At 31.5% G+C, this 24013-nt stretch overlaps 1 protein-coding gene and 1 long non-coding RNA gene across 14 annotated transcripts in view; one reads left to right on the top strand and one right to left on the bottom strand.

Moving 5' to 3' along the window:
• The window catches only part of LOC102675286 (tropomodulin), an 87533-nt gene that overhangs the window by 44958 nt on the left and 18562 nt on the right, over positions 1–24013 (top strand). For 4 of the 11 annotated variants that reach the window (XM_006621142.2, XM_006621136.2, XM_006621143.2 and 1 more), the window contains exons 2-8: positions 17448–17600; positions 17684–17851; positions 17925–18051; positions 18134–18354; positions 18434–18588; positions 18670–18766; positions 18877–19024. In XM_006621142.2, the coding sequence (XP_006621205.1) occupies positions 17448–17600; positions 17684–17851; positions 17925–18051; positions 18134–18354; positions 18434–18588; positions 18670–18766; positions 18877–19024 (1069 nt within the window). Of the gene's footprint in view, positions 1–1553; positions 1573–6646; positions 6782–16391; positions 16778–17447; positions 17601–17683; positions 17852–17924; positions 18052–18133; positions 18355–18433; positions 18589–18669; positions 18767–18876; positions 19025–19487; positions 19790–20399; positions 20503–22010; positions 22091–24013 lie in introns of those variants that run through there. The other 7 variants (XR_004151274.1, XM_006621139.2, XM_006621138.2 and 4 more) reach the window with 6 other exon arrangements.
• On the bottom strand, positions 13087–16144 carry LOC102675141. 3 transcript variants are annotated; one of them, XR_004151276.1, is made up of 4 exons: positions 15263–16144; positions 14097–14682; positions 13863–13999; positions 13087–13740 (listed from the first exon to the last, which is right to left on the bottom strand). It is a non-coding gene; the product is annotated as an uncharacterized LOC102675141 (long non-coding RNA). The 3 variants fall into 3 exon arrangements; XR_422562.2 differs by having other exon boundaries at positions 13087–13744; positions 15263–16143; XR_004151275.1 differs by having other exon boundaries at positions 13087–13744; positions 13867–13999; positions 15263–16143.

The following is a 24013-nucleotide window of genomic DNA, read 5'->3' as shown; positions in this document are numbered from 1 at the left end:
TTTTTTTTTTTTTTTTTTTGCTTGCTTTGATCATGATGGTGTGGGAAATTTCGTCCATACCAGGCTCGATCATAGTGTATTGTATTAAATACTTTTTAGAGGTATATTTTTACGAAATTAATGAAGGTTGGATTAATTAATGATAAGGTTTAATTGGTAAAAAATATAATATCTAAAATTGGTCAAAGTATAAATCTAAAACGAGTTAATTTCATATTTAATAAATCTTTCTTCTCTTCTTATTTTATTGAACAAATATATATTTACGAAGAAGAAAATATTATCTCTATATCTAAGCATACAGAATTTCTATGCAACAAAACACACTTGATTGTATACTCTCGAAGATTAACGGCTGATCTTTCTTTTCGACGTTTAATCCTTTCTATTTCGCATAAATTTACGAAAAGTAATTTCAACAATTGAAATTTGCAAATTTACAAATGTTTGGAGCAAAATTTCGAGTGGAAATATGGTTATACAAGAGGAGATGCCAAAGAATCATTCGTGTAAATATCTAATTGAAGTTTGCAGAAAACCAAAAATCCATGGAATTCACGCGCGATCCGATTTCCCCGCACGAATGGAATCCGTTTCCCAATTCAATTCCGTTCATTATTCCATGTTCCGATGTTTCGCGATATTTCATTCTATTAACTATTGAATGAGATATTATTACGTAGTATTAAATACTCATCTTATAAAACCTTAATTGTTATGTCATATCGATCCCAACGTAATATAATTCCTGCATTCTATTTTCGAGAAGAATGCAAAATTCAATTGTTAATAATTAACAATCGCGCTTTGATCGCGATAATATTTAATCTATCATAAATTTAAAAAAAATATATATCACCAAATAAAATATAATACCATAATTTAAAAAAAAGCAAAACTGACAAAACATCGTACGATTTCTTTGAATATCGCGCAACGTTGATATTACATAAACCAAATACGAATTCTAATTTTTATCCGAATTTACTCTTCCAAATTTCGAGCGAAAGAAAGATGATCCAAATAAATTTATTATTAAACTCGTGGAGATAACTTGTAAATTTCTCTCCTGCTGACCCCTGATTTGTGATCCCTCCGCATCGCGTCATATTTCAATCGGGACGAAAAGGACTCGGGTGATGGAAAGCTGCGCCTTCGACTCGACATTTCGCTCGTTTATCCGCCGCACGTCCGCACGGATAGAGATCGAATTTTTGGGTTAATGGCACGCCTGTGTCGCCAGTATTTTCACATTTCAGCTTAGCATTGAACACGCACGGGTATCGAACGCGAAAAGCCTTGCTCCGTATTCCGAAATCCATCTCGGAACCCATCTCATTCGTTATGCGTCTACGCTTCCCTCCCTCCCTCCCTCTCTTTCCTTGTGGACGAAATTAATAGACCCTGAGAATGCGTTGGCCGAAGTGTCTAATGTCGTCGAGAGGGCCGAGTGACGATTAGATTCTCGAAGAACGATTAGTGATCGTTCGATCATTCGTCACGTATCGAAGTTTTTTTTTGAGAGTGATTTTGAGAGTTGAAGGAGGGAACAAGTTTTCGTTCGATTTTTGGGTGAGATGGATACGATTGTTGCGTATGAATAGATTTATAGAGTTTCTTTTTTTTTTTTTTTTGAATTAGAGAGAAGATTCTATTATTATTGCACGATATTGTGATGTATTTTTTGTTTCTAAACCGGTTTAACCGGTTTAGTTTTAATACGAGTTTTAATTCTCAAGCCGTTCTTCAAGTTTGATAATAGTTCGTTATCATTTTAAAGTTTATCTTCTCCAATTTAGAATACTTTCCCACACTTTCTTCTTTTGTAGTAAATCTCGATTATCAAGGAGTAGACAGGGAAAATTACTTGTTATTCTCTTTTGTAACTACTAATTGTTTTAATATCTCTTTTAAAATTATCGAATTTATTCCTTTACGAAGTAGTTCTTCTATTATTCAGAATTTTAATAATGAGTAAAAATTTCAAAATATAGAAGAAAAATAAAAAATTCATCCCTTTCCTTTTTCACGCAACTCTGAATTAAAAAAAGGAAAGAAAATAAAGCACCGAAATTTTTTTTATCAAACTCCGGCTCGTTCGATCGATTAAACGATACCCGATCATTTAAATCGTTCGAATCGAATCGAGGCTCGTTGGTTCCGATAAATTTCATCGTTGAACAGGCACACAAGCTTCTGCTCGGCCTGTGATCACGATCACTGGACCAGTTTGCCACCCACGCGTGGGAAACTAACTCGTGAAAAGGTCACTCGCGTGTACTTTTCCCTCCGGTTTCGTTACGACGTATTGTTGTTTGCATTGCCACGTGCAATTAATTAACCGGCATTCTGGAGCCGGGTTGGTGTTTCATGTAAAAAAAAAAAAAAAAAAAAAAAAAAAAAAAAGCGCCGTGAATTGGGAAACGGTGCTATTCTCTTTTTTTCCGTTTTCCTTTTTTGAGGAAAGGAAAAACGAGGATATTATTCCTAATAACGTCACAGATGCATGGAAAATGGGTTGACGATAAATGTTGCATGGATGGTGTGGTAAAGAAATGGGAATAAAAGCAATAAATGTTTTATCGGGGTTGTTAAAAAGTGACGAAAAGGTTCAATGTTTGTTTGTTTTTTTTAATAAAATATTGTATCGTTGATGATGAGTTATTATATGTGGTAATGATAAAATAAGTAGTTTGCAAAATAAAACGATTAATCTGTAATTAAATCTGTAAATATCTATATTATCGATATCGTTATTAATAAAGTTTCATCCATTGAATTTCTTCTTTGAATATTATAAAAATGAAAAACTTATATACTCTTCTTTATTCAAAATGAAGTGAATGACAATTGAATTTCAATCGAGCGTGATTTTCTGCATATCAATAAGCGTATTAAGAATGATGAAATTCATTCGATGAATAAATTTCACGAATAAATACATACATATACATTTATTCGGTTAATTAATTTTAAATTTCGCCCATGGTTTCCGATAATAATACTAATGAAATACAGTTCAATTTTTAATCAGGTTTAATAAATTTGTATATAATCTTCAAATATTATATATAAATATTTTTAAAAAAAACACACACACACACACACAATACATAAATAGCATAATCGATAATGGAACTATTAAAAGGTATCATTGAAGTTATACAATGAATGTTAACAATGAATATAAATAAATCCACGAGTTAATTTTGCACTTTATAGGCTTCTTGTCTCCTCTATTTTTAACTCTTCCTTTATTGAATCTTAATCAACAAACTTCATTCAAGAATAGAATTATTTTCCCAATGTATTTTTATCAATCGTTACAATCATCCAGAATAATTATAATTCAAAATAAAATTATTGAAAATAATTCTATTTATAAATTGCACTATAATTTAAATGTTAATAAATCTAAAACGAGTTAATTTCATATTTAATAAATCTTTCATCTCTTCTTATTTTATCGAACAAATATATATTTACGAAGAAGAAAATATTATCTCTATATCTAAGCATATAGCATTCAAAACACACTTGATTCCAATTTCAATAAAACCCTTCACGCAAGCCGGTCTTTTCTTCTGCGAAACGTAATACTTGTTATTAGTTATCATCGTAATGACGCGAATAAACGATGGCATTTAAGATGACATTTCAACCTATATGGCTATAATTCACCGTCACGAAGCAACCAATCGTGGGTGGAAACGATCGATATCGAGAGTAATAAGTAAGAAAAAAAAAGGAAAAAATCTCGTTAAAAATATTTTTAAAAACGCGTGTACGTGAAAGAAACGGTTGTTCAACTTGCATTGCGTTCCACGATTTTTCATGGAGCAAAGAGAAACGAAGTTTCTTGAAAATTCACCTCGGACAATGCCCCTCTTTCATTTCCATCTCTTTCGTTTATTTGGAATCGGCCTTAGCCAACCCGATTCTCACGTTTGCAATTGCAAATTGTTCATCGTTTCGACCACTTTCCACTTTCCTGTGGAGGGTGGGAGGGGAAGAACAGAAGAATTTGCATTCGTTGATGGAGATGAGAAAATGTCTTGAAACTTTCAATTTTTTTCTTTTTTTTTTTTACTCGTGAACACTTTGATAAAATATGGAGTAAAATTCGGAGATAAATCCAAGTTAATTCCTCTCTTGGATTTTTCTTTTTTCTTTATTAAATTTGTCAAAATTATTGTAAAAATTATATATACGAATTGGAATCGAATTGACTCATGATCTTTTAAATTTTTGTTAAATAAATTTGTTCAAGCGTAAGTGTAACGAGAATTGAATTAGATAAGAATATTTTACGTATTTTGATGCATTTATTTTGTTTATTAAACGAATCGAAGACGGCTATTTGTCATTACACACCTTGCGGTATCTTCATTTGGCCATTCTTCAAACGTTTAATTTCGTTCTCCGTTACGCGATTAGGTACTAATAATAGATTTATTGAGTTAATGCACTCTTCCCAAACGTCGTTTATAAATAATATTATAGATAGATAAATGATGCATCGTTTCCACGTTTTTCGCATTCCTCGCGACACATTCACGAATTAAAATGTTAAGTTTCGAAACACACATAAATCACATCAAAAAATAGTAATCATTTATAATAATGTAGTTTATCATTTGTAATAATTTCTCAAGGAATCTTCTCGATATAATCGAGAATACAAGATTATAGAGACGAGAAAATTGAGATCCGTCTCTTGAATATTTCTATTCGTTCTCTTGCGTATTATACACGATTCCATAAATTCTTTCCAATCCTTTTTTAAATTCTTCCCATTCAATCCTTGGCAATCTATTTATAAAAATATACGAAGGACAATTTTATTCGAAATTCTTTCGAAAAAAGGATATCGATCCAATGTTTTTCCCTCCCCCTCCCCCGCATTAAATACATAATCTCTATGCTAATAAGCGAGCCGTATAATAAACAACTATCATCGAAAGCTATCATCAGGGAAATCTGCATTTTGAAACAACAACGAGACCGACGAATTCGAAATATTCGAATTTTTATTTCTATCTTCGAAGCTTAAATGGCCGCGTGCGAAGCAACATCGTCGTTGATCCATTGTCGTGAATAAGAGTAGTGAAACGCAACGAGAATAATAATACTCGATGATATTATTTCAAGCTTGTAAACAAATCGTTACAACCCGGTTGCCTGGATCCGAGTGATATCACCTCGAAGACTCGAGAAGTGATCTCATCTCATCTGCATACTTGCAGTTAGGGATAGAAATAATGGAAACGAAACGCATCTCTGAAAGTATTGATAGAGAGAGAGAGTATTTTCTCTCGTTTGCATCTCATTGCGGCAATATCCTTCTTTAGATTAACACGTCTTGTTGCGTCACTTTTGATTGATGACAGGGATTTGCGCTGTTCGACATTTTGTTTGCCTGATTATTTGCTCGTTACTTATTCGTTTATTGTTTTTATGCGGTATTTTATGGGCTGTGAAGCTGATTGTTTCGTCAGGTATTATTTTCTTCTTCACAATAAGAAATAAAATGAAGATTCGAGATATCGAAGAAAACTAAGAATATTGTTTTTGATTAATTGAAAAACATCTTGATATTTTTATTTTAACGATTGATTAATTTCTTGATCATTAACTCTTTGATCCTTTGAGAAAAATTTATTCATTTATTTCGTTAAAAAAAAAAGAAAAAGAAAAATTATAAATTTATATCGCATAGAACATATTTTAGAACAACTTCGTTTTTGTTTTAAAGTGAAAGCTCATTAGATAAGACTAATAGCTGCTGGTAGTTTACGTCAAGAATCCATTAAGATTATTTAACTATCCATTTTATGCTTACATTTCATGTGAGAAACAAATAAATTTAAGTTTTATTCAAAATGTAAACTGGACAAATTGAATAATCATTATATATAATTCATCATAATCATATAATACAATTTGTTATTATATAAAAAAAAGTCTCACGTTGAATAATAATATTCTTTATTTATGCAATCAAAATATCGTCTTCTTTCGAGACAAGAACAAACAATTTTTTTAATTTATTTCACAAACTAAACAAAAATAAAACCACCCTTAGTTAATTCCTCTTCATACATCCACCTTAAACACGAGCCAACGTCAAAAAAAAAAACCCGCATTCATCCTCCTCAAACCATACACCAACTTAAATCCTTCCAACGCGTTCAAAGGAAATCGACTCAAAAAAGAAAAACCTTTCAACCTTCAAAGCAACCCTCTTTAAAAGTCATCCGCGCATTAATAGATTTACAACGAAATGAAAATTAGCATACACGTAGGTATGGTCCACGTTCATGACAATTGGCACAGCAACCGCGCTGTTAAATGCAAATTGCCACGAAAAGCTGGGATTAAGCTGGTCTCAATGGCGGATGCTCTTAATTGCGGTCCCTGGTAACGATTATCCAGGTTGGGTTTTTCCCAAGTGAGTGAAAACGGTGCCCAAGGCATCAAGAAAAGCAAGTTGACCGTGTACGGATATACGGGGCCAGTGAAAGTCGTTTTGAACGAATTCGTTGCCGGTTCGTACACTTCCCTAGCGAACGTGTCGCACACTACAATACCACTACTACCGATGCTCGGTCCTCTCATCGAGCTTCCAGCATAAAAGTCAGTTGTTTAGTAGCGCTCCAGCTCCAGAGGCCTCGTCTTGGCTCGCGTACCACTCCTGTGTGTCTTCCCTCTAATCTCGATTCGGTGTTGATACAGATATTTATTTTATCTTTGGGATTTTCAGACGGTTGGACACTTTGATGTGAGTATTATGTCGTGTGTTTATTATATATCGAAGAAGATTAAGATAGGAAGTAGGGTTATTTATGTATTTTAAAATTCGTATCTATTTTTTTGATTATTAATATAAATAATTATGTTATATGATTATATATATATATGTGATAGGGAAATAGGAAAGATATGTTTATTATTAATTTTGATGAGATAAATAACGAAGAAAGAAGAGATATTCTTGAAGATTATATTTTAATTTTGAAAAATCTTTCTTTTTCTGTGAAAAAAATGTGATGGATTCTTTCCTATCTATAGTTGGAAAATTATTTGTCATTAACAATAAAATAGGATTAAAATTAATAATTCAGATGAAGGAATGATTGAAAGGAAAATATTATCCTCTTCGAATAAGTATCAGTATCGATTATTTTATTTCGAAATATTCGTTTATTCCATTATCAGAATATTCATTTGTATTGTACGATGTATATATCAGGATATCAATTCACAAAATTCATCATGTGTACGCGTTGAAATTTTAATCATTCGCGATATTCGCGTAGTAATAGAATATCTATTATTCGTATTAATAATAGGAATAATAGTTAATTAAAGCAAATAAACCGTAATATTATAGAGATCTTAATAGAATGCACGATAAAGATATTCGATTAGACCAATATTTAAACAACAGATTTCATACAATGAGGATTTGGCTCCCCATTATATTCATAATTACGTTATATATATCGTCCCATATCGCGTTCAATAACTCGTTTACTCGTGTATAATATATTTCTTTTAGATTTATTTTTATTTTTAAATTTTTCATCATTGATAAATATTTATAAGTATTTATTAAATATTGTGGGATATTATAAAAAAAAAATGTTTCATAAATTACTACGTATATAGATTAGAAAAAAAAAAAAGAATTCTGATGTCATTGTTGTTAAATATTCACTGAATATTTTTTCGCAAATAATTATCATAATGCGAAAAAATGACTAAGCTTTCTAAGTGTTAAAAATAAACTACGATTCGATTCGTTTATTTTTTGACACTTTACTACCAAGTTTCGCAAATATTTATGTAAATTAGAAAAATAACAATCAAGGAATGTCTTTCCTTTTCATTCTTTTTTCTCCTCATTATTAAATATTCTCAGAATTATCATGCCTTTAAATATTGCATTCTCTTCTATTTCTTCCACACAATTATTTCATAACTATTCAACTTCTATTTTTTTATACCAAACGTTACAATAAAATTCATTTCACAAATATTTCAAAAATATTTTCTATATCTTAATTCTTCCATGATGGGTCACGTTTCCAAAAAAAAGAAATGAAAAAAAAAGTATCTCGTTCAATCTTCCTCTAAAAATACAATTTTCCATTTTATTTTCAATAATTAATCAAACATAGTTACATTCAACACCTATAAAAGAAACCTTGAAGCTCGCTAATTAACAATGCAATGTTCGATCCAATCTCATCCGCTTTCGCGGTTATCGCAGCGATCTACAAAGACAAAATATCTCGCGATTAATTATATTGCAACAAACGCCTCGTTGAATTGCTTTTGTAGCTGTGGCCTCTCCACTGTGGTGAGGATTTTCGTTTATTTAATTTCCGCAGTTGGACGAGTCAACTGCGTGTTATTATTAACCGAAACGAGTATTTTCCGCGTTCTACGGCTCGCCTCGATACGCACCGTGTAACGATCCATGATCCACGATAAAACGTGCACACCCTCAACTCTCTGCATAGGTGTAAGTCACGTAGCGATGCCGGAAGATCGTGTCGAGCATCGCTGACCTACGACAACCGACTTGGTCCTGGCTAATGAACTCTCGCTCGTGGGTGATGGTGATGAATAGATTAGGGATATTTTACGTGTACTTGTTTTATTACAATGAATGTGGAAATAAAGGAACGAAGATCGTGGCAAAATTAGGAAAAGTTGTAATGAAGAGTTATATCAAAGAGGGGATTTGAGAATGAACATCGTTGTAATGGAGAATATCGAAGAAGATTAAATAAATTATCTGTAATTTAAAAAATTAACTGTTGCACTTGAGTTATTAGGAAGATCGATATTTTTCATAAAGTTACATCTGATGAAAATTTGTTAAAAAATTGAATAATGTATAGATGAAAAATTTAGTTTGATAAACATGTCATAGTATGATTATTTTTAAAAAAAATTTTCTTTACAAGAAGATTTTATTTTCTAAAGGAAATGATGTCTGTCTTATTATCTAAAATACTTACCAATGTTTACTTTTCGATATTTATAGAAGATTATTGCAGGACAATCTATTAATACTAATGATAAAAAGATATAAGATTGTAAGATTCAATAAGCTCAATATTATGAGCATTTAATTTATGTCATTCACAAAATCACCTGATATCTTCGTTTTTTTTTTTAAAAATAAATTGTTAATAAATATTAACAATTAAACAATTTTTGTTCGTCGTAAAAAAATTCGAACATAAGATATTTTAATTATAAATAATAATTGATAATAATCTAAAGTTATTTCGTCGAAGAAGAAAAATGTTTCACAAGTATTTTTCTTGCGACTAATCGTTCCAACTTTCGATTTAAGTATTTAAGGCGACACACTTCCGCCCATAAAACACGTTAATAGACGTGACCAAGGAGAACGTATGACTTAATGAGAATTAACAGTAAAACCAATTATATCATTGGAAAATTCCTTTCTATTTCTTTCTATTTCTTTTCTATCGAGAGGCATTATATTATTTACTATTTAATTATATTTTCTTAAAAGTGAAAATTATTTTATTGTATTTTCCACTAATTGAATCCTTCAATTTTATTTACTTTCAAAAAATCATTATTAGAGATATGGATCATCGGAATATCAAAGGGAAGAAATTTTTATTTAAGAATTAATTTTAGAAAATCTAAATGGTTAAAATGTTATTCCGAATTCAAAAAATATTTAAAATTCCAACTCTTTTCGCGCCATTGCGCACGCACGATCACCGCGTTGTTTGAAAAAAACAACTAGAATTTTTAGTTTTTTTTTTTTTTTGAATTGCTGGTAAATCGAAAACTCGACACGATGGCCCAGATCTCGAAAGAAATATACTTTCACGATTACGACCTTTGCAAACAGGCCAAATGTGCTCAAGTCGGAATTGTTGGCCTGTAGCCAATCAGGATCCTTTTGACCGGAAATCGATTCTTGTTCCCAAATTTATATTAATTGCACTTAATCCTGTCATTAATCCTGTCAGAAATACGATTTTAATCTTTTAATCTGGAAATATCCCAAATCCCCATTCATTAATCAATTTTATTAATTCTGAGAATATATTTAAACTTTTATTGAAATTTCTGATTATAAATATATTTCGCACGAAAAAATAATCTAATTTTTTCTTATTACAATTAAATCTCTAAAGATATTTTAGAATATTAAAAATCTTTCGATGTAAAATAAAACTCAAGAAAATCCAAACTATATATCCCTTCTTCTATTTTTCAATGTAAATGAATAAAGCTATATCTTAAATCCTACACAAATTTCTTCAACTGATTCGTTCATTATCGTTCAAATATTCAAAAAAAGGGGAAAAAAAAAAGAGAGAAAGAACGATAAAACGATAAACTCTAAAATGCTACTTTTCATCCTCACCGAGCAAGCGTATTCCTCCTCGATGAAACGTTATAATTAATTGATTGCAATTAACGAGCCAATTAACTTTTTCAAAGTTAAACCAATTAGAAGATGACTCGAAGAAAAAAAGAAAAAGAAAAAGGAAGACGAGGAAAAGGAAATGATACACGATGATCGTGTATCCTTCTTTCGATAAAACGCTCGAACGCTTGTAGCGATCTTCGAGCTTCGTTTGCAAACTAACGGTCGTTAAAATCCACGCGCCCGTGACGGATGCAACAACGGTTCCTGTTGCAGAATGAGCTATTTCCAACCGGGCAACAGTTTAGCCGTTATCTATCTCACGCGAAACAACAGGTAGCACAGTGCTCGATCGATTCTATCACCCTTGTTGTTGCATAACAACAATTCTGAAATGGCCGATGGCGCTTTGAAATTAGAGACGAGTTTGGATCGGGAATTCTCTCTCTCTCTTTTTTTTTTTTTTTCTTGGTTAGATTGATTTTGAAATTGATTTGCCAACAGATGTAGATATTTGAATAATTGAAATTGGAATTGGTTCGAGATCAGAGATCGGAAATTGATTTTTTTTCTTTTGGAATCGAGCAAACAAATTAAACAAATTAGTAATTCGAAAATTGAATTGATAGTTTGAAGTTAGACATTTAGAATAACTTTTTATTTTTGGAATTGCTTTGTAAAGAAGAAAATAAATTAAAAATGAGGATTCTTAGGAAAGAGATTAGAGGTGACGTGAACAGGAAGACTCGAGAAACTTCTTTTTCCGTATTTGGTCACATCTCCACGTTTCCTCCTCCAATCAACTTTTCGCGGGGGGATTCGAACGTGTTGCCACTCTCCACGATCGATTTTAATCTTAAATCTTTGCTACAATTGAGAATCGCTCTGTTATGGAGAAAGACGCGAAAGGATTCGAGTTTCTACGCATAGAAATCTAAGTCGATCCGGTCGCGTGCTACGCAACGCACGGAGAAACTATGATTGCATGTCGCGAAACTCTCAGACGATTCCCTAGAGAATAACGGAACGACGTATACTCGAGATATTAACATCGTGGTTAAATTACTCTAATTTTAATCGGGAAGGAGAGTACGCGGAAGACAACAAATCTAGATGACATCTAGATCTCTATTTCCTTGAGTTGAGAAATTGTGAAATAAAACCAGCGGTTACACGATTTTTTTATCTTAAATAAAAAGTATTCAGAAAGAATAAAAAGAGTTAACTTTTCTACGATTTATAAACAAACAAATAATTCCGTGGAATATTTATTTATCGATTTATTATCAATTTTGTCAATATTTTATAATCGATATGGATTGATAAATTGTTTTTTAAACTGTATGCATTCTTCTGACAATTTTATCTTCAAGAATATAGCGTATATTTCAAGAGTTATACTTTAAAAATGATAAAAATAATCATTGCATAATTTCTCATAGTCCATAGTCCAATATATTATCTAGTATTTATCTAATATTTATATAGCTATATAAACTACGTACATAAAAATAAAATAATTAATACGAAATACGATTTTTCTTTTTTCGATTTTTCAGATAAATCTATTGTTCTATTTCCATGTATTTTAAATTGACTTGCAAATATTACGCGTGGGTGGCGAATAATTGTGCTTAGTGATCGTTCCCAAGGATATCATTGATCCTCAATAACGCATGCGAATAATACACGAGATCTTTGTGAATCATCTAGAAATATATTCTAACACTGTGTTTGCAGCACCTTCTCAATTAACTTTAAAATTCTCGAGAATCTAAGTTTAAGTAATTATCTCACTGATATAAAAGGCTTTTATCTCGATTCCTGTTGTTCTTTTTATCGATAATCGCCGATTAATTTTGTTAATTGAGCGTTAATAACTTCGTATTCAAAAAAAATTGAAAGTCATAGAGCGAATTATTAATCTCTTAAAGCATTAACGTTTCATAATCGCTGCATTTTATAATTTGAAGTGTGTATAATAGAATGGATGAATAGATGTATCATTTAAGATCCTCTCACGAGATTCTCTCTTATGAAGAAGAAATCTAATGGAGCCATTTTATTGACTTAATAACTATGATTTCCTTGAGATAAACTTTAATAAAAATTCAACGTCCTTCTGAGAAATTGTACGACAATCTTGATTCCTAAGAGATATTCCTGAGGTGTATTGAGAGATGTACTTTCAGAAAAATTTTTATAAATCTGAAATTATAAATATAATTTATATCTAACAGGTATGAAGATCCTGAATCAATTTATTGTTTGCCCAGTAATTTTAAAGTTATTTAAATTATATTCATTGTATATTGAGCTTTGTTAAACTTGATTAACTATATTCATACAAAATTTGAATGGGACAAAAATCTATAGAATACACATACAAATCTTTTCTATTCAATTTTTTCCCACTATCAATCTTAATTATCAAATTATTTATTTGTATTTTTCTACTTATTTCTCTACTTAATATGGATCTTTTACTCTTCTTTTAAATAAAGAAACAGAGAACTCAAAGAGAAAATAAAAACTACATCCAGCTCAAAGGCTACACAAAAGCAAGTACTTTTCCTTTCAACAAACGTACACTTTATGCAACCTTTATACCCATATTCAACTGAAAACCGCGTCAATTAACACAGTAGGTCATTTACGTCTCACGGTAAAGTCACGTTAATTGATGGTAACTGGTTCAAAGTGTATTAAACGCGTTTCCTGGAAACCGACCGCCGCTTCTTTCGAACTCCTTTATGCACGATGTCGCGGATCCCGCGCCGTCTAGCTGAAAATGCCAGCTTTGTAGACTCGTTACGCGGTCTTTTGAGGAAACACGAGCCCCTAATTGCGGGCACGAGCCATTAGCACGGGTTGCCAACAAGCAGGATGGATCGTCTCGATTGTGACGCTTGTTCTGCGATCATTACCGATACCGAAATCGACCTAATTTCGAGACTTTGGCGAAAAACTTTAGCTCGCAGAATGCAAGCGGAAGTTTCGAAACCGATGACAGCCACGTTGGGGTGAAAACGCGTCGCGTTGGGATGCAAAGTTGGCATGGGTTCCGGTACGTTTATAGCCAACGAGTTTTGGGATGATGGGATAAAGAGATTGGAGATTCGACAACTTTTAATGTGTGAATTTGAATGATTGAGCGATAATTTTTATTTTTGCTAAAAGCTTTTTCGATTTTCATTCGACATTCTTATTCCTATGAGTTGAGAAAATAAGAAGGAAGAAATGAAAGTAAGATCAATAGGAAATTTATACCTATTGTCTGAGAAAAATAATTGTATATAAATAGACTATCTGAAACAAATAAAAAAAGAAAAAGTATTATATTTAATAGGATACGAAGAAAATGGATAATAAATTTGCTTTTATAATTAGAAGTAGATGAAAATAAATTGATGATCAACATAATTACCTACTATTAATATCTCCATTTAAAAATATCGACTCTTCCTGCCAATTCACGATTGATTTAAACGAGAAGTTGATACAAACTTCCTGTCTTATATCATATCTAATATATTAGCATATTTTCCCCAAATTTATGTTGCTCTGTAACAAAACTTTTATTAATTTCTCTTATTATTTTTTAAGAAAAGCCGCTCCAATTATTATATCAAAGATTTATATACGCAAGATTTATTCTCACCGATATCATTCCAACATTACCATAACCAGTGTTATTGAATCGTTAAAAGTTTACAGTTTAAAAGATTTCACCCTAAGTTTATAGTGTTTCCCCGGCCAAGTAACTCGTAAACGCCTATATTTCTTAGAAACTAGTTCGCGTATACTTTCCTCTCCCTGATCCAAACGATCCAAGTTTTCCAAACGGACGAGACACGAACAATTTCCTCTGCATCGAATAAAACATTCGCGAGGATCGATGCGATATATTATAGCTTTCTGGACGAGCATCAAGAGGCTCGCTTTGTTTCCGTTATTATTAGAAACAGTGACATTCGTGGGCATCCAAATTTCGCGCGTGAAATTGATATTATAGAAATTTTTCCTGTATTCTCGAGGATCGATCCCATGTTGCGTTTTGCTCTTCTTTATTTTCACTCTTTTTTCTTCTTTTTTTTCGACAAGCTTTCACACGAAGATTCTTTCGCCAACACGAGTCTGTTGTGTGGCGTAAAATTATGATCCGTGCGGATGGAAAACGATTCGCCTTTTTTCGTGGCCGTGAAAGTAAGCCGGAGTGGTTTTCGTTCGGTTATACAGAAATAAATCTGCCAGGAAATCGTACAAATTAATTAGCGGGCAGATTTCTCGTTGGCAGTGAGAGCACATCAACGGATTTGGAACGCTGAAAGTTTCATTCTAGATCTGATCGTTCGATATAGCTGAGATTTTAATTGATCATCTTGTTTGTATTATCTTCGCGGTTATTCAACGGTGAAATGACGAATAATATTTGCATTGAAAGAGAAGAGTATACCGTGTTCAATGGGATGTTCCCGATTGCGTCATATCCAGGGAAAGAGTGTGGTAATAATTTGATACCGGTTGCATCCTCTTCGAAAATTGCATAAGTCGAAGATTGCGTATGAGAAAATAGAGAAGTAGCGATGGAGCGAAAACGATTATGAATAAACGATAAATTTGGTTAGGTTACGATTTCTATGCAATAACATAATTACGTAGAATTATTGTTATTATTAAAATTTTTAACAAATATATTTATAATATATTTCTTCTCTTTTTAATACACTTTAATTATATATATATTTTGTATTTTATATTCGTACAATGATATTTTATAAAAATTTATCAAAGAAAACTAGAATGTAACTAAACAATACGACTTACTTTTACTAAAGCGACATCTATAACATTTGCAATCCTCAAGAATCTTGATCATTCATTTAACATGAATTGTTATTTATCAAACTGTTTGTTTTATATATTTATATTAAACACTTATAAATCGCTTAAATAAAAAGACAAAGCGAAACGAGGATTCATTATAGAAGAGCGAGAGGTTAAGTTGTCGTATTCCTGAACGCAGGGGTGTAATCGTTATTAATGCGGGCCTAGGTCACGGGCGACGGATCGTCTTTGGAGGTAGTTAGTTAGTTCGCGGGAAGGCCAGTGGCCGCGCTCGCGCTCACTATAAATAATCATGGCGCAGGGATGTCCAAGTATAGACCGTTGGGAGTGTGCCAGCCTGCGAGGAGGCCTCAGCTATTTTTGAGGCTGTCGCCGCTACGAGCGCTACGACGCGCGATAGACGCTCTCTAATCAAAACTGCACGACCGAAGAACGACAGAGATGGCCGCTCTGTCTTTTCCGACCGAGAACCTCGGGCCTGCGCAATACACTCCCACCTTGCATACAGAATTTCCCCACTCTTAACCGTCTACGCCGATTACCGGTCTTTGCACGACCTTGAATAGAATTGATTTATCGCGTTAATTATCCCCATGTTATTCCGGTGGAGGGTGTTTCGTGAAATTTTTTTCGATTACAATGTTGGGCGTGTTCCGAAGACTGTTCCTGTTATATTGTGTCATAATCGGAATGTTGTTGTCGATTATTTAACACCTTAGCAGACGGATAATTTTCATTGGATAACCAATTTATTGAATCATGGGTTTTGAAATTATAGTATCACGTTGATGCGGATAATAATCTTGTCAGAATGAATAATTTCTTGAACATGAATGAGGTTATTGCAAAATAATATATATATTATCAATTTTATTATTTAACCAAAGTGGTTTTTTATCTTAAAGAATTGTTTGTAATTTAAAACACAGTGTTGAATAAATTCATATAAAACCAAAAATGGTAAATGTTTGCTCAACTTTTCACAACTTGCGAATCTTGTACGTATATGGATGTGTTTTGAAACAACCGCCATTGCTGCTACATTAACGTCAATACCTGCGCGACGCTAGACGCGCAGAAACTTTCTCCATGGGTTAGCATTTTATATACTTCGTTCAAACTAATACTGTACTACGTTTATGTCAAACGGTTTAAATTAATAATTGAATAAAAACTTTTTTATTACTATAACTAATTATCAACGTTAAATAAATATTTCTTATATTTTAAAAATTATTTTGTATCAAACAGACATATAAAAATCTATCTTAATAATTGCGAAAGATAATTTGAATCATTCCATTCGTTCTTTATTCAAATATGGTATAAGCGTCAAAGGGCGCTGCCGCAATCAGCCGCAATCGGTGAACTGGTCAGTGAAGTGTGCGTCTTGCGTGAGAAGTGGGTGAGGTATTTGATTGCGAACGATTCACCTAATTTTGCATTAAAGAATTGTCATCGACACAGCCGATTATTATAGAAGATTTGTCAATAGTAAGTTTCATTCTCGTTTACATGTTAATATTTCGAAAACAGTCGTGAATCTCTGTTTAGCGTGGGTTGTCGATTTGGCAAATGAGTTGTCAATGAAAATCGATCCCAAATTATCTGGGGCAAAGGGCATCAGCCGCATTGGACATTTGCCGAATTTAAATGCAACTTGTCGATTTGCTGATCGTTCGATCAGGAACATTGCTTGCGTGTATTCTTGAGCGTAGTGATGAACGTATTCCGTGACGAAATAGCTCATCGCTGATATTAGATACGAAAAAATATACATTATTCATTGTTTCTTGTTCGGCTTTGTAATAGTCCATTCAAGGCTGTTTTTGTCATTCGTTTGTTTTAATCGTCCAGTGAACTTCACGCGTATCTATTTATGCAAATTTAAGGAAAGTGAAACTAATCATTAATAAAAATATTTAACAAATTGTTAAAAAAAATCGAAATGATTCTTTGTATTTAAAAAGAATAGTGTTTTATAATAATATATGGTGTAATTTTATATTGCGAATGTGTTAGAATATTAACATACATTAGCAATAATAACAGAGACAATTTTATAATATATCTTATTTTATAAGATAATTGCATTAACAAGTTAATTAATAAAATGTCACGGAGATACTCTTTAGTTGACCAAAAATCGTGGAAAAATTTCCAGACATCTTCATCAACCAAGACAACCACAATGACAACTGCAGCAAAGTTATATGGCAAGGATTTGAGTGAATATGATGATGTGGATGTGGATGATTTATTGGCACAACTTACCCCAGAAGAAATTAATATATTAGCTAAGGAAGTGGATCCAGATGTAAGATAATTATAAATAATATATTTTTATTAAGTTTGATATGTAAACTGATTTATATTTGTATTGTATTGTATTTTTTATAGGATAGCTTTATGCCACCATCACAGCGTTGTAGCTATGAATGTGACAAGAGTCCTACAGGACCATTAAATCGTAAGAAACTCATTGAACATATCAACAAACAAGCTTTAGAAACACCAGACAGACCTGAATTAAAGCCTTATGTACCTGGTGTAATAAGAGGCAAAAAGGTATTTTGAATATTTTTTTTATAAAATATTTAAAATTATTAATGATGTATATATTTTCATTGCATATCTTTAGTGGGTTCCACCTCCTCAAGAAACAGCAAAAGAAAAAGATGCAGAAGAGCAAATTGCTATTGATCTTGGAGAAGAATATGAACAAGCATTATCTAATGCTACTCAAGAAGAAATTATTGATCTTGCTGGTAGATATATTTATATAATATATTTATATAATATTTATTATAATATTTATTGTAATACTTACTGTAATCTTCTTGTATATAGCTATTCTTGGATTTCATTCTATGATGAATCAAGATCAATATCATGCTTCTCTATTAAATTCTGGCCAACCTGTTGGTTTGGGTTGGGATGGTATAACGAAAGCTAGTCAACCAAAACCTTATCCAATGGAACCTCCCAATGATACAGATGTTGATGCTACTATTAAGCAAGTTAGAGAAGATGATGTTTCATTAATTGATTTAAATTGGAATAATATCAAAGTAAATATATAAAATTTAATAATTTTAAACTCATAAAATTTTAATATTTGTGATTATAAGTTATTTTGCTTTCTTTTAGAATATATCTGATGAAAAGTTTATTCAATTATTCGAAGGATTAGAGATAAATACACATCTCGAATCCCTAAGTTTAACGAATGTGGGACTCACTGACAAGACTGCACAAAGGTTGGCAGATGCCTTAGAAAAAAATTCGACGCTCAGAGTACTCAAGTTAGTATAATGTTTTTTATCTATTTTATATTATATCTACAATCGTTATTTTACAAATCTAATAAAATTACAATTTTTTAGCGTGGAAACAAACTTTATAAGCCCATCTGTGATAGTAAGGCTCATCAGGGCATTGCTTAAAACGAAATCAATAGAAGAATTTCGATGTTCAAATCAGGTAAAATATTTTATATATTTATAATTATTAATTTTAATAATTTATTTATTAAATATAGAAAACTATATTTCATAATTATTTCTAATATTGCACATTTATATTTAATATAGAGGTCGCAGGTATTGGGAAATAAAATTGAAATGGAAATTACACAATTGGTGGAACAAAATCCAACATTGCTCCGACTTGGTCTTCACTTGGAATTCAATGATGCTAGACATCGCGTAGCTGCACATTTACAACGCAATATTGATAGGAGTAAGTACAATATATTTGTATGTTTAAATATTTCATTCGTATTTTCGATTATATCAAAGTATTTCTAAAAAAGAACTCATACTCTTAAGTAGGATAAAAAAAATTATTGTTTAGCCAAGTATATGTAGCAATACTTTAGATAAATTGATCGTTTATCATTTCAATGATACTCGTCAATTATATCAATTTCTTATCTTTGATCTAACTTTATAATTTATCATTTATTACATAGGTCGATTAATATTTTTTTTTCAGATATAAATTTAAGTTTTTAAATTAAAAAATTATTTCTATTCATTTTATATATTTATAATGAAAGAAGTCTTTACAGATGATTTATTTATCCAGAGATATGTGCCACATTGGAATCGTATTCTTTTTTTGATTCTTACACTTTAAAAAGATGTTTTTTTCCTTTTTCCTCATGCTATAGCGATATTCATATTATTAATTTTTCGTTTAGATGGGAGCAATTGTATGGGGGACCATGGAGATCATATGACGAAATGCTTCTAATTCTTCCGAATCTGCTTCGTAGTCTTTCATAGCGCTTTATTAGCACATCATCATTCATCCATTCATCCTGCTAAATTCATTTATTATTTTTCTAGCTAGTGATATAGAGGTAATTATGAGATCCTAGAATGTACCCATTTTCAATTGATATTTCTTTATCTTTTTAACATCTTTTTTCTTATAGAATTTAATTACCTCTTTTATATATCCACATTGAATTCTGATCTATTTCACATATTAGAAAGATGTTGTACCTAGAAAATTCATCATATAATTTATTTCAATTTTCAGTCGAGTATAAAATGTTAAAATATAGGCATTATATACGGTATGAATTTGTTTTATGTTGTTTTTTTTTTTTTTTTTTTCATTATTGCTTATATACACCTTATTTAACATCAGTAAGCAGCTGAATAAATGGAATTTGTGGTGTTCATGCTTTTGTGCAGTTATGCTTCGTTTAATCTACGATCGATAACAGTATTAGTGTAGAGATATATACTCGAATATATTTTTTTTTAGTCACGTACAAAAACATTTTTACTTATTCTCGAACGTTGAATCGATAAATCTAAAATAAGAACAACAAAACAGTAGCAAATCGTTCTAGGTTCAAATCTTGCTTTATATTCACCTTGCAGCATGCTTATCTTTCCATTTGATCCAATGCAAGCTTTTTATCTTTTTTCGTTTCACCATACTCACATTCATCTTATAATTATATAAATTATTAAAAATAATTCAAATGAACATGTGGAACGCTTACATTGGTTTCCATTTGAAAAGCAATCCATCTTCACTATCTGAAATCATTAGATTATTAGTTTGAAGAATTTTAACGAGTTATTTATTTTACCAGTCTGTCGTGTGGCACGCGCGAAGCAAGAGGCCGGTGAACCTGCTAAAAGTTTCACTGTCCCAGTAGGTGGTGTAAGAAAGGAATCGTAGCGCTGATTAGCGCAGTGAGTAGTATTATTTGTTTAAAAAGAAAGAAAGGAAACAATTCCTGTTCTCAGAATAATAATTTGAAAACTTGTCTATATTGCCTGATTTTCTTTTCTTTTTCTTTTCTTTTGGTCCATTTTCACGATGTCGAATGTAAGTGAATGTCCAAATAAAATGATATCCATGAAACATAAATTCAATTCTTTGCTTGTGATTGTCCACTTGTTATTTGCATTTTGTATCGATCCAATTAAAATCTTTCATAAATAAATTTTGTGATTATTCTTACAATTTTAAATCAATAAATTTATTTATTCTCTGTACAATTGAGTAACTGAACATATTATTAAAATTGACACACATGTAAATTAATGTTTATAATATTAGATATTGGATATTAAGATGAAATGCAATATTAATCATCAAGTTATTAGTATCTAATAATTAGTATTTAATAATTAAATCAATGCAAAATAATTATACAAATTTTAAAACCAGTTATAATAAATAAAAATTAATATTATCTATAACTAGCAATTTATGCACCAATGATTATGGAATCAATAATTGAGAGGAAAATTTTAATTTTAAAATAATTTAATTTATAGATGTTTAAAAATTTATAATTCTTATGTATCATATTTTGCACTTTTTCATTTTAGAACTCTTTTACTTTTCTACTAAACTCTTTTACAATTATACTATTAATATTAGTAGTAATAAAAATTAGTCTCTCATTGGTAACAATTCATGCATTCATCGCACGATTTTATTTTAAGTTGCTCGCATTATCCTTTCCCTCATTTCATCTCGTTGTGCATGCCTGCTAAAAGCAATGAAAATAAAAAACATAATGCATAAGAAGGTACACAAATAGAAATAGGGCAATCCATTCGCAACTCGAGCGAATCTTTTAATACCGTTACTAATTGACACTATGAATACACATATCTCGGATTATATTTCCAGGCAGAGTCACCATGTCAACATTTACCAAATGGTCTACACCCTATTTCGCAATTTATCGTCTTATTGTCGCGTACATATCCGTCACATAACGGCGATTACAGTGATCACGATGAGCTGAAAGGATTACGATGATGTGCCACGTCTTTTGTCTTTCATCGGTCAGAGATCTCGAAATGATTGCCTTTTCATGCAAGAAACAAAAAATTTATCTTTCTATCCTGAGGAAGAAGAATCAAATTATATTCTCAGATTATTGTCACAACGATTTCATATATGATGTTTTATGATTTGATATTTTCTTTGTATTTTCGATAAAGAAATTGTATATTTATATATTTTATATTGTATAATTATAAATCTTAAACTTATCAAATCATACAACGTTGTAAAATTGCAATAACATAATGTGCATGCAAATGTTAGATCATTTCGATTTTTCTATGGCCAGATAGAGAATGGATTATTTTATAAGACAAATATTAGATTTTACCACCCACGATGTGAGACTCTAAAAGCTGCTATGTATACTTACGACACCTCTATTCTTTCCCAACAGTACGGAAAGACCTAACGCTGCGACTACAGTTCCGATTCTTTAACATGAATCACAGGAAACCTGCCTTGATTCAATGAAAGGTAGCTACCCTTTAACTGGTGGTCGATCAGCGGATTGATTCTGCGCGGTTTTTTCTTAAGGAAAATTTCTAACAGCTCTTGTTACTTTGCAGCTTCACTAATATCGCTTTTCGACAGGGTTTGCAAAATGTTTTTTGCGCTTGAGCAGGAAGACAGGAACAGTGTAAGCGCGTTTCTGGCTACAAACGATTTTAGAATGTCTGAAAATTTTTCTAAATCATATTTTAACAAACTGAATGATCAATGAGATAAATGAACATTCTTGTCTTGATGTTTTGTGAGATTCTATTATATCAAGAATTAAAGGAATTAGAAGATTTTGAATATATGCAATTTTCAAGTCTAGAATTCATCTTTTTCCTGTTTAGATTAATTATTTTCCATTTATTCATCATTATATATATTCATTTGTTTGAAAAATATGTAAGATCTTCAGATTAAAAAGTTTTGTGAGGCTATAATAGGACAATATGAAATTACACAAAAGAACAATTTCTAAAATCTATAAATAACATATTTATCTTGCTTTATAATAACATATTTATCTTGCTGTTATTAAAAATAGAACAAAATTTCTCCATAAGATTAGATTTGCAATTTCTAATTATACAAAACTATCCGTCATTGAGATTAAGCGTGAATGATTCTTTCAAGAAGAATCTCACGAAACATTTGCTCGTAGTTTCACTGTTTAGTATCCCTCGTTGGCAAGGCATCACGAGCGGTAATGAAAGTCGAAAACAGAGTTTTGCGCTTGATCTGACACGTCGTTAACTGCGAATCGTGTTTGTAGACGAGCTTTAACTCTGGTCGACGGCCTCGCTCCAGGATTTAGGTGCACATCCTATCAAACCCGATGAAGTCGTGACGCGTTAATTTCCACGCAACCTACCAGAAGCTCGATTCGCCTTGCGTGACGTCCTCTCGACGTTAAATGTCGAGCGGGTATAACGTGTGACGACGTGTGTAGCGATGGGATCAAACGTATCGCGATCAACGTTGTAAAGTTCGACGAAACATTTAAATAATTGGATACGAATTTTTTTTTTTTTTTTTTCTCTCCCCACGAGAATTTTCGAGGAATAATCGAAATCGATGTGTGTAATAAATATTTCATAGAATTCAGAGAATCGTTCGCAAATAATAATGAATGTATAGATGAAGATATAAAATATAAAAGATAGTGAATTGTTTTAGAATTTTGCAGTAGTTTAGATTAAAGATATTTTATTGAATTGAACATACTGTTGGAATTTTCTTTTTTTTTTTTTATTTAAGATGCAATTTTTTTTGATTATTTATTTATACTTATATTATCATTTCTTATTTATTTAGCTATTTTAACGATCCCATCGCTAAGTTTGTATTACCAGCCATTGGTACGTGACCATATAATTACGATTAAATCTACGACAATTAAGTTACCATTATGAATAATAGTGAAATTTTTTAAATTTTTTTTTTAATGATATCTTGCAAGAAATATGAATAATATCATAAAATAACTTGTTTAATGTATACGTGCAATCGACGTTACAGAATAATTCTTTAATAATTACGTAGTTTAGATTATAATTACAAGTAATTTGCTCGACAATGTTTCACACATCGATCTATAATCTAGAGGTCTCATACTTTTGACTGGTAGTGTAACAATCCTATACACCTAGGAATAAGCCTTCCTAGATTGGATAAACGTCGAGAACTGTTCGGTTTTGGATCAACCGCGAACTGGCCCCGATAAAGTTTTTCCCTGGCGCGAGGGTACAACTCAATTAACCGGTCGTTTGGTGGAAAGTTCGTAGCCAGATCGCCGCTTTACAGTTCAGATTAACTGTTTGGCCTAGGAATATGGGAATAATTTCTTCTCGTCACGCGAATAACTTTCCTCCAACTTGAGCCGTGAGACACTGGTTTCTGCCT

Source organism: Apis dorsata, unplaced genomic scaffold, assembly GCF_000469605.1.
Source record: "Apis dorsata unplaced genomic scaffold, Apis dorsata 1.3 scaffold_591, whole genome shotgun sequence".
Classification (NCBI taxonomy): Eukaryota; Metazoa; Arthropoda; class Insecta; order Hymenoptera; family Apidae; genus Apis; species Apis dorsata.
The sequence above is the reverse complement of the archived record's forward strand: the minus strand, read 5'-3'. Positions and strand labels throughout refer to the sequence as shown.